The 12,500-nt window shown below is 45.1% G+C and overlaps 1 protein-coding gene across 2 annotated transcripts in view; it reads left to right on the plus strand.

Moving 5' to 3' along the window:
• matn1 (matrilin 1) overlaps positions 1-12,500 on the plus strand; it is a 22,921-nt gene that overhangs the window by 1,200 nt on the left and 9,221 nt on the right. For both annotated transcript variants that reach the window (XM_083782557.1, XM_083782558.1), the window contains exons 2-4: positions 2,915-3,099; positions 6,290-6,454; positions 10,830-11,052. In XM_083782557.1, the coding sequence (XP_083638683.1) occupies positions 2,915-3,099; positions 6,290-6,454; positions 10,830-11,052 (573 nt within the window). The remainder of the gene's footprint in view (positions 1-2,914; positions 3,100-6,289; positions 6,455-10,829; positions 11,053-12,500) is intronic.

Raw genomic sequence — 12,500 nt, forward strand, 5'->3', positions numbered from 1 at the left:
GGTTTTAGGCCGTATACCAACAACCCAGGCTGTCTTCAGAGGTGTGTGGATAATTTGGACGATTGAGGTGGACAGAGTGTGTGCGTGTGTGCATGCTCGGCTGGCCGCGCGCGCATGTGTGTGTGTGTGTGTGTGTTTGTGTGTGTGTTGTTTGCGTTGTGTACTGCTGCATTAGTGTAGGTAGTGGGGGGGGGGGAGTGTGGCATAATCGAGGGAGGGAGAGAGGTGAAGGGAGAGAGTGGAGATCGGTGAGGTTTGGCAGACGCAGGGACTTTCAGCGCTGTGCGTGCAGTCTGAGCACATGTACTTAATTAATGTACCTTTCACTGTATTTAATGCTCTGTGCTGTCTGTCTGTCTGTCTGTCTGTCTGTCTGTCTGTCTGTCTGTCTGTCTGTCTGTCTGTCTGTCTGTCTGTCTGTCTGTCTGTCTGTCTGTCTGTCTGTCTGTCTGTCCGTGGCTCACTGTCGTGCGAGCTAGACACACTGTACTGCTACTGTATGCCGGCTACCACACACACACACACACACACGCAAACTGCTGCCTTATAGAGCTTAGGTCTGATTGGCTGAGATGAATGGATCCTATTCCATTGTAGTATAACATTTGTTATTGTCACCAACCAACTCATACCGTTGTACCTTTTTATTGAACTGAGACTTACTCTAAAAAGAAAACACATCGTCTGGCCTCTCCCTATAGTCTGTTTTATCATGGCCTCCTCCTCTCCATCTCTCCTCCTCCTCTCCATCTCTCCTCCACCTCTCTCCATCTCTCCCTCATCTCTCCTCCTCTCTGGTCCTCCATCTCTCCTCCACCTCTCTCCATCTCTCCCTCATCTCTCCTCCTCTCTGGTCCTCCATCTCTCCTCCTCCTCTCTCCATCTCTCCTCCTCTCTGGTCCTCCATCTCTCTCCATCTCTCCCTCATCTCTCCTCCTCTCTGGTCCTCCATCTCTCCTCCTCCTCTCTCCATCTCTCCTCCTCTCTGGTCCTCCATCTCTCTCCATCTCTCCCTCATCTCTCATCTCCCTCATCTCTGGTCCTCCATCTCTCCTCCACCTCTCTCCTCCTCTCCCTCATCTCTCTCCATCTCTCCTCCACCTCTCTCCTCCTCTCCCTCATCTCTCCTCCTCTCCCTCATCTCTCTCCATCTCTCCTCCACCTCTCTCCTCCTCTCCCTCATCTCTCCTCCTCTCCCTCATCTCTCCCTCCCTCATCTCTCTCCATCTCTCCTCCTCTCTGGTCCTCCTCCTCTCCCTCATCTCTCCTCCTCTCTGGTCCTCCACCTCTCTCCATCTCTCCCTCCCTCATCTCTCCTGTTTCCTCTCTCCTCCTCCTCTCTCCATCTCTCCTCTCTCCTCTCCTCCTGTTTTCTAATTTACTTTTTCTTCCGATCCCGCCTCCTTTTTTCCATCCCCATGCATACATCACACTTGACTCCATCCAGTGTGTGTCTGCGCGTGTGTGTGTGTGTGTGTGTGCGCGACTGTGCGTGTGTTTGTGCACCCTCCTTTTCCCTCCCCCCCCTCCTCCCTCCTCATTTTCCACCAACGGCTTTCATCCCAAAAAAATTGCTTTTTTTCCTCTTTTTTTACAAACATAAAGACGCCTTTCATTTGGGCATATGCAAATATGTTAATCTCTGCTTTCTGCAGACAGCGCCGCGCGTTGTGAGCTCATAGATATCATATCGCTGCTGTCCGGACTGGAGGAAACCTCATAACTCAATTTTTGAGGTTTTTGATTTATTTTCTCCCATAAATCAGATCGAAATCAATCGAAAATATTGAACCAATGTAGTAAAGTTGTAAAAAAACGCATTGGGCCAAACCTCTTAAGTCCATTGGACCTTCAAACTTTCTGCTAAAACAGCTAACTCCACCACCCCTTTCCTTCTCATGCAAGTAATTGACAATATGTAATATCACAACACCAACTTTGATGAGGCAGTATTGCATCGTTTACATTTTACATTTCCTTAAAAACGAACATTTTGGAGTTTTCCTATATATTACTATTATTACTATTATTAAACACATACACATAATGTGTGGATGTAGATTGGCTATAGTTGAACTATTTTAAAATATTTTTCAAGATATTAAAATATGGCAAAAATAGGTTTAGGGATAACGGTTAAGGCACGCCCACGTGTGTCAGCACTGTATATCAGATAAAGCTGCTATAAGCAATTATATGTCAACATTTTAATTACCACGCTGCCAAAATAAATCATACCCGTGTGAACTGAGTGGCGCTCACTTCACAGGGGTGTGATTTTTATTATTATTACAGTATCTTTTTTTTTCTTATGAAAGCAGAGAGTCTCATACGGTATATAGTATATGTACATGTCGCTATAGGCCTTATTTTGTAAATAATAATAATATTAATAGTTGTTCAGGTCTTCTCTAAAGTTCTCTCTGGTGGGCACAAGCTGCATTCAATAACCAATTACTGACAAACTGTACATGGGATCAATGTGTACTGTTTTCCTCCTAAAAGTAGACATTCAGGGCTTTCATTCGGTGTATAATATGTATAGGATATTATTTGTGTTCATTTTTATATCTGTCTGTCAATGTCTGTCAACTTCAACCTTCCATATCTCTGCTGTTTTTTCAAGCCAGCAGAGTTCAGGCAAAAGCAGGTGTTAGAAAAAGGTCAATATCTCCAGAATGGAAGATGGTAAAATCTAAATTTATTTTTTAAATCGAAGTGGACAAGTTAGGCTTTCTTTTGATGTATGCGTGTGATTCTCGCTATAAGAGAACATTTTGCTGTGGGCCCGACATTCTTTTTTCCTTCAATATAAAGTCCATAGCACACCAGGGCTGGGCCTGGATGAATACTGTAGCAGTGTGTAGCAGCGTGTGTTATCTGTGTCTTGTCCTCCCTTTGTTGGCCCTTACAGCGGCCGGCCTGTGCAACACGCGGCCCACCGACCTGGTGTTCATCGTGGACTCCAGCCGCAGCGTTCGCCCCGCCGAGTTCGAGCAGGTGAAGGTGTTCCTGGCCAACGTCATCGAGGGCCTGGACGTGGGGCCCAGCGCCACGCGGGTGGGCGTGGTCAACTACGCCAGCCGCGTCAAGAACGAGGTATGCTGTACACATGTCTATATTAGTTTTAAAGGGATTGTGACATTAAAAAAAAGGTTTTGGAATTGTTCGGTTTTTTTAGGTTTTCTAATCTCAATTGCACCCAAAAAACATGAACTTTTAACATTCAGTAGATTTTTTGTGATCTGGGGTTTTCTGGCTCAAACAGGTGCTCTGATTTGCTCAGCAGATGTCACTGTTTCACTGTGTTGCCTGTTTTTATTGTAGCTCAAAAGGCCCAAAAAACCCCAAAGAAAACTTCAGACCACAGAAAATCCACTCAATGTTCAAAGTTCAGGTTTTTTGGGTGTAATTGAGGTCATAAAACCTAAAAGAAAAAAGAAAAATAAATGAAAATGAATGTCATAAAACCTTTAAGTCATAGGGCTGTATTTTGCGTGTCTTAAGTACCAGGTCTTATTCCCTATAACTTGAGTAAACTAAAGACCTGGAGGCGTGGTCAATGCCATTTGGCTATTCTGAGTGGCCAAAGAGCATTGATCACGCCTCCAGGTCTTTAGTTTACTCAAGTTAGGTAATAAGACCTGGTACTTAAGACACGCAAAATACAGCCCTATAGTCTTTGGACTGAAACTTCATTTAGTTTTAGGCACATTTTAGTCACCTGGAATGTCTTAGTGTTAGTCTAGTTCGTCTAGTTTTAGTCGACTAAATCTACAGTTGAATTAGTCGAACAAAATGTATTTTGGCGGGCCGTGATGCCGTCGTAACATTTTCTTTCACTTGCTGAAAGTAGCAGATCTACAAGCTCACAACGCTGCGACGCGTTGTGAGCTTGTGGATCGGCTATTTCCAGCATGCAACCGAGTGTAAAATGACTCATACTGGATCTCTTGTCCACTTGTCCCTTCCTAACATTTTAGTCTAGTTTTTATCTGTTGACGAAATTGTCAGTATATTTAGTCTTAATATATTTTGTTTCTATTTAGTTTTCGTCAGTGAAAAAAAGGTAGTTGACGGACATTTTTCGTCTAGTCGACGAAATCAACACTGCAAGGTTTACTGTACTCCCCTTGAAGGATACTGTACTCTCCTTGAAGGATACTGTACTCCCCTTGAAGGATACTGTACTCCCCTTGAAGGATACTGTACTCCCCTTGAAGGATACTGTACTCCCCTTGAAGGATACTGTACTCCCCTTAAAGGATACTGTACTCCCCTTGAAGGAACAAGCTCTCTCGACAAATCAAACTCAGCTTCTTCTTCTACGCAACGGTGGAGTCTGTTCTCCTATACGGCAGTGAATGCTGGACCCTGAAGACAACCCTGCAGAAGTCCCTTGACGGGTGCTACTGTACACCAGAATGCTTAACATCAGCAAGACTGTACAGTGTACTGTACATGTCACTAACAAGACTCTGTATGAGGGATTACCAAGGGTGAGCCAGAAAATAGCAGCCAGGAGAATGAGACTAGCAGGACACTGCCAAAGACACCAGGAGAATGAGACTAGCAGGACACTGCCAAAGACACCAGGAGAATGAGACTATAGCAGGACACTGCCAAAGACACCAGGAGAATGAGACTATAGCAGGACACTGCCAAAGACACCAGGAGAATGAGACTATAGCAGGACACTGCCAAAGACACCAGGAGAATGAGACTAGCAGGACACTGCCAGAGACACCAGGAGAATGAGACTATAGCAGGACACTGCCAAAGACACCAGGAGAATGAGACTAGCAGGACACTGCCAAAGACACCAGGAGAATGAGACTATAGCAGGACACTGCCAAAGACACCAGGAGAATGAGACTAGCAGTACACTGCCAAAGACACCAGGAGAATGAGACTATAGCAGAGACACTAGCCAAAGACACCAGGAGAATGAGACTATAGCAGGACACTGCCAAAGACACCAGGAGAATGAGACTAGCAGGACACTGCCAAAGACACCAGGAGAATGAGACTAGCAGGACACTGCCAAAGACACCAGGAGAATGAGACTAGCAGGACACTGCCAAAGACACCAGGAGAATGAGACTATAGCAGGACACTGCCACAGACACCAGGATAATGAGACTATAGCAGGACACTGCCAAAGACACCAGGAGAATGAGACTAGCAGGACACTGCCAAAGACACCAGGAGAATGAGACTAGCAGGACACTGCCAAAGACACCAGGAGAATGAGACTAGCAGGACACTGCCAAAGACACCAGGAGAATGAGACTAGCAGGACACTGCCAAAGACACCAGGAGAATGAGACTATAGCAGGACACTGCCAAAGGCATCAAGAGCTGCCAGCCAGCAAACTGGTGCTCTGGGAACCAACACACGGGCATCGATCACGAGGACGCCCCACGCTAACATACGTGGATGTACTCAAGAGCGATGCAGGAGCGCAAAGTACCAACGAGCTGGCCAGATGTATGGAGAACTGACCGGGATGACTGGAAACGACGATGGAGGGCTCGTCATGACGACGACCTGGAGAGAGAGCCGATCCACTGTGGTGGAGTTCTGGGCTCGGTCAGTGATAGATGAGGCGACAGAAGTCGGAGACAATATTTATTCTATAGGAGTTGGTGATTGTTTTGCTTTGTTTGATGCATCATGATATCGTGATAAAGGTTTGATTCATCATGATATCGTGATAAAAGGGACGCGCCGGAAGATTCTTGGCCGAAACCGAATACCGAATATAGGAATCAGTTGGCCGAAAACCGAATATGATTAATATTATATATCTTTTTTTCCTACCGTTGCTGTCATGGCCGTACCTTTAAAAGCTACCTGATTTATGGCAAAATAAATGGTTATGGCAAAACTTAACTTAAATAGTAATCACTATTATGGGTCCATAAAACATCTATTCAGCTCTTTTGAATGCATTAATTGCATACACTAAAACTGAATAGGCCAAAAAAGCATTTTTAGCCATTTTCTACCAAATATTGGTGTGATCAATTTGCTAATTTGGGCCCTATATGTCCAGAGCCTGGGCTTTTGTGGTGTTTCTGGACAACCGTGTGTCCCACCGACTCGACACCGGGCACTGCACTCCCTGTTGGTGGTGTGGAACGCGTGGGTCAAATTCGGGGCGAACGGTTCTCGAGTTACCTTGGATTAACACCACACGTTTAGGATGGATGTTGTTTGGATCTGTGTCGGCGCCGAGTTAACGCAGCCTCTCTCTTTCTCTCTCTCTCTCTCTGCCGATAACAGGTGTCCCTGAAGACCTACAAGACCAAGGCGGGCCTGGTGAAGGCCGTGACCAAGATCGAGCCGCTGTCCACCGGAACCATGACCGGGCTCTCCATCCAGTTCGCCATGAACGTGGCCTTCAGCGAGGCGGAGGGCGCCCGCACCAAGTCCCCCGAGATCAACAAGGTCACACGCACACACGCACGCACGCACGCACGCACACACGCACGCACACACGCACGCACGCATGCACGCACGCACGCACACACGCACGCACGCACGCTCGCACACACACACACACACACACACAAACACACACACACACACACACACACACACACACACTAGGGCATTAACATAATAATCGAATAGTCGACTAGTCGACTAGCAAAACACTAGTCGACACTGTTAATTGACATCCGATTATTCGCTAATATTAATTTTTAATATTTTTTATGATTTTTTTATTTTTTATTTTTTTGCTTTTCTACAGCAGGCATGCAGCTGTGAGCTCGGTTGTTTTGTTGGTAGTTCGCCAACTTCAGTACTAATCCATTCCTGGCTGATTGTTTTCATATCATACAAGCCTACTGTACGTGGGTTATTGTTTTCATATCATATACAAGCCTACTGTACGTGGGTTATTGTTTTCATATCATACAAGCCTACTGTACGTGGGTTATTGTTTTCATATCATACAAGCCTACTGTACGTGGGTTATTGTTTTCATATCATATACAAGCCTACTGTACGTGGGTTATTGTTTTCATATCATACAAGCCTACTGTACGTGGGTTATTGTTTTCATATCATATACAAGCCTACTGTACGTGGGTTATTGTTTTCATATCATACAAGCCTACTGTACGTGGGTTATTGTTTTCATATCATATACAAGCCTACTGTACGTGGGTTATTGTTTTCATATCATACAAGCCTACTGTACGTGGGTTATTGTTTTCATATCATATACAAGCCTACTGTACGTGGGTTATTGTTTTCATATCATACAAGCCTACTGTACGTGGGTTATTGTTTTCATATCATATACAAGCCTACTGTACGTGGGTTATTGTTTTCATATCATATACAAGCCTACTGTACGTGGGTTATTGTTTTCATATCATATACAAGCCTACTGTACGTGGGTTATTGTTTTCATATCATACAAGCCTACTGTACGTGGGTTTTGCCGTCACCCTCACTCGTGTAGGTGTGGTGGGCGGCGTATCGGCGGTGGCACTAGCAGCAGTCAAGACAGATTTTCTTTGGGAAAAGCATATGTGATATGCCTCATAGGCTCATAAGATCAATGGGGACAACTGCAGTGTGTAAATACTTTTACTATTGGTGAGTTTATTACTGTAGTTTGTTCAACAAGTTAGATTGGAGACGTGTCGTCGTCGTCCGGTACAGTAAAGTATAGCAGGAGTTCCTCCTCGCTCTGCCCAAAGGAACTGTTGTTGTAACTTGTTGTTGAACATTTATGGTTGTATTAAAAACATCGCAAGGTTCATTCCTTCGCCTCCTCCCCGCTTCAGTCTCCACTCCAAAACATTGTGAACAACGTAGAACGGTCTTGCGCATCAAAAATAGCAGATCTACAAGCTCACAACGCGTCCATCCGTGAGTCATTGTGGACTTGCAACTTTGACTTGAAACAGCTGAGCTAATTTCGGCCAACCAGAGCGGCATTCAGCGTAATCTAGTAAGAGTGGCGACACTCGCGTTGACTCCCACTGTAACAATGGAATGCGGAAGTGCTCATTCTATCTCAATGGGATACAGTTCCAATGTTTGGAACTATAGCCCATAGGTGTCGCCACTCTCTTAGTACTATTCCACACGGCCTGCATTGAGTGCATTCACCGGCTCTGTTTTGCTTCACTCGCTGGCTGTTTCAGAACGCGATGTTTTAATGCTTGATTGGAATAAATATCATATTTTACCGCCGACTAATCGACTATAAATCGATTTTGATGGTAGTCGAGTCGACTATCAAAAATCACGTTTGGTTAATGCCCTAACACACACACACACACACATTTAACATCTTTATTTGTATTCACATTTTACAAGAAATGTCTTGAACACAAACAATAGTTGATGCGCAAACTTGAGAAAACTCTACAACGAGTGCTTCAGGATACAGATCACGGGTACAGAAAGCATCGCCTTCTCCATATATGGAGACTAGACTGCCAACGATTGCAGACACTGAACAGCATTTTGCCGATGCCTGATGCCTCACGACTGATTTATGAACAATACAGAGGCTTCTAAATATGAACACAAGTAGTTTACATCTGTAGCCAAGCCACACACACGCACACGCACACACACGCACGCACACACATGCACGCGCACACGCACATGCACACAGTCACAGTAAATACAATGTAGTTATTATTTTGTTAATACTTTTCATTTGGTTATTAAACCCACAACAGAGAGACTTAAAAGGATCCCTGGCCAAAAAAATGCCCTATATCTGCCTGCCCTTAATACATTATACCTGCCCTCTATCTATAACTAAAATAAAACAAATATTGGTCCAGCCCAGTGGAATGTATAGGGGCTAATAAAACAATAAACGTTAACATTATAAATATTAACTCATATTAACCATAGGAAGTACAGAGTTAGTTTTTGGTTAGACATGCATTCCTTACATTCCACCGACAGGGACAGACCGCACGCACCATGGACAAAATGACATGGTCGAAAAAGATGAACTATTTATATAATAAATTAAAACATACTGTATACAGTACTGTAAGGTGTTTTTATTTTATTTAAAATGTTATGGTATAGTGTCTCCAATTTTTAACCCATTCTGACCTGAGATCAGATTCATATGAGGTTTCCACTGGACACACACTGGTCTGATTAACCCATTCTGACCTGAGATCAGATTCTAAAAAAATGTCAGTCGCTCTTCGATTTTTCAAAAATAGCAGACCTACAAGCTCGTAGCGCGCCACTCGGTGGCGCGCTATGAGCTTGTAGATCTGCTATTTTTCAATAGCTAAAGCATAACATGATGCTAATACCAAAATGGCATAACGTATTTCCAAGCTCTCGACAACGTATTGCGTTGCGAGGTGACATGTTGTGAGCTTTTATAGATGGGGCTCTTTTCAATACTTTTGTCATACAACCAAGCATTCATTTATGGAAAATAATATTAAATGTGGAGATATGACGTTTTTTTTTGCCTGACAGTGACGACATATTATTGTGTATTGTCTACAGATCTACAAGATCGAAATGTGTCGCTTTAGCGGCGAGTTTCGAGCTTGTAGATCTGCTACCTGTTGATGCTTTGGTGTGACGTCTCCCGCAGTACGATCAAGTAGGGCGTTAATATACGAAAGAACACAAACGTTTGAAATATGGAGTTCATATTGTACTCCATATTTCAAACTGTCCTCTCACCCCGACCCAAACCTGCGACCATCCGGTCTTTGAGAAGACTTTTGGAAGAGACTAATTTAGTAGCCTGTCTTGCAAGTCTTGAGAAGAACAGTTCTTTATTTGTGCTTTTGATTTCTGTTATCTGATTTGAATGTCTAGTTTGGGTTTTGTTAGGTAGTTTAGGTGTGTGCTTATTGTATATTTGTTTGCCATTATCCTATAATTTATATTTTTTGTCCCACGATTTTGTAACCCATTTTTCACCCCTGTGTCAATTATCTAATGTGATCCTGGGCTCTACACACCCTCCGCCAACCTAGTCCCCATATATGGGGGACAAGGGGAGACCAACGGACTTGAACTCATGCTTCCTTCATGCCTGAGTGTCCAAGTTGCTCCTTTACACCTGACAGGGGGGAGTTTCCCTGGTTGGACGTAGCGTGTGGAAGGAACACGTTATTCCAACCAGTTCCTTTCCCCTCCATCAGGCTTTTGCCATTATCCTAAATAAATGTACATTCAGTTTTATTGCAATTGTCTTTCTGCATTGTATGTTGCTTCCCCTAAACCCTAGACGAGGGGACCTAACAGTATGTATTTTATGTTGCTTCCCCTAAACCCTAGACTAGGGGACATAACAGTATGTATTTCATGTTGCTTCCCCTAAACCCTAGACTAGGGGACATAACAGTATGTATTTCATGTTGCTTCCCCGGCCTAAACCCTAGACGAGGGGACCTAACAGTATGTATTTTATGTTGCTTCCCCTAAACCCTAGACTAGGGGACCTAACAGTATGTATTTTATGTTGCTTCCCCTAAACCCTAGACGAGGGGACCTAACAGTATGTATTTTATGTTGCTTCCCCTAAACCCTAGACTAGGGGACCTAACAGTATGTATTTTATGTTGCTTCCCCTAAACCCTAGACTAGGGGACCTAACAGTATGTATTTTATGTTGCTTCCCCTAAACCCTAGACTAGGGGACATAACAGTATGTATTTTATGTTGCTTCCCCTAAACCCTTGACTAGGGGACATAACAGTATGTATTTTATGTTGCTTCCCCTAAACCCTAGACTAGGGGACCTAACAGTATGTACACTCAAACCCCTTCGTGTCGTCTTCCTCCCCGCCTCGTCCAGGTGGCCATCGTGGTGACGGACGGCCGCCCCCAGGACAACGTGAAGGACATCGCCCAGAAGGCGCGCGACGCGGGCATCGAGCTGTTCGCCATCGGCGTGGGCCGCGTGGACATGAACACGCTGAAGCAGATCGCCAGCGAGCCGCTGGACGACCACGTGGACTACGTGGAGAGCTACAGCGTCATCGAGAAGCTCACCAAGAAGTTCCAGGAGGCCTTCTGTGGTAAGAGGGACCAGAGGCAGGCATCGAGGAGGAGGAGGCAGGCCTCGCTCTGGCTCTGCTCAGGGGGCTCCTTTAGCCCTCGGCCCTGCATTGGTTTTGAGGTTATAGGCTTTAGGCCTATAGTTTCTGTGTCGGGTTTAAGTTTAAGGCTCATTCATAGTCTGGATTTTCGGTGGTGAGGTGAACTATATACAACATGGCGTCACTGAGCCGCGGTGAAGAGCAAACCACCGCCACCGCCCCCCCCCAGCCCTTCTCTCTGTTTTTTACTCACCACCGCTCAACGTTATTTCAGCTCCGGTGGTCACTTCACCACCGGAGCTGAAATAACGTAACATGGTCACCTCACCACCGAAAATCCAGACTATATGAATGAGCTTTTAGGGTCAAGGTTAGGGTTAGGCCTAGTTTCTGTGTCGGGTTAAGGTTAAGGTCAAGGTTAGGGTTAGGTGTAGTTTCTGTGAGGTCATGTTTAGGGTCACGGTTAGGGATAGGCATATTAGGGGCTTTTTTTTGCGAAACACCCTGGTGGAAAGAGGGTGTTTGGGAGGAGAGACGGCCGGGGAGAGAGACGGAGTCTTTGGTTAAACTGACATCAGAGGGATAACGGTGGAGAATAATCTCTAGGACGTTCCCCTGTGGAAGGAGCTGATCTCTTGCTGGAGATTCCGTGCCTGTGCTGAGAGAGAGGGTAAGGTTCAGGGTACCCTGCTTGTCTTGCTCCAAAACCTGGCACCCGTTATAACCCTCTGTCCATCAGGGAGACATCCGGGATAAGAGGGTGATGGTTTTGGGAGGAGACACGTCCGTCCCTGATTGGCTCGGTGGCTTCGCTCCCTGGGTGGAGCGAGGGGACCCGACTGAGAGCCTTCTGTAATTATACTGTCCCATTAGTGCAAGTCATTAACCCATTCTGAACGGGAACCCCTTTTGGTGTTAGCATCATGTTATGCTTTAGCTATTTAAAAATAGCAGATCTACAAGCTCGTATCGCGCCACCGAGTGGCGCGATACGAGCTTGTAGGTCTGCTATTTTTGAAAAAATCGAAGAACGGTTGACATAGAAACATAGCTTTTTATCAGAAAACTGTCAATTTCAAACATTTTTAGAATCTGATCTCAGGTCAGAATGGGTTAATCCTCTGATTAGCATAGCGACGCCCGCAAGGCGCCATGCACCGCCAGGGGCTGCATGGGAGACACCATTTGACTGCTGTCACTCAACGTGGTAATAGCAGCCAATCACCGCTGTGGCCACTCCCACTGTGGGGCAGAGAGAGGCCATGATAGGTCAGTGGTTTTCCACCCTTTTCATGTCCAGGTCCATTAATTATTCGCCATTTGAGCCACGGAACCACCGTTTGATGACATTTAGCCTTGCAGACCCAAAACTAAAGAATATTTTGTTATCGTTGGATAAGATTTAGTCCACAATTCCAGGCTGTAGG

Source organism: Protomyctophum parallelum, assembly GCF_964188405.1.
Source record: "Protomyctophum parallelum genome assembly, chromosome: 1".
Lineage (NCBI taxonomy): Eukaryota > Metazoa > Chordata > Actinopteri > Myctophiformes > Myctophidae > Protomyctophum > Protomyctophum parallelum.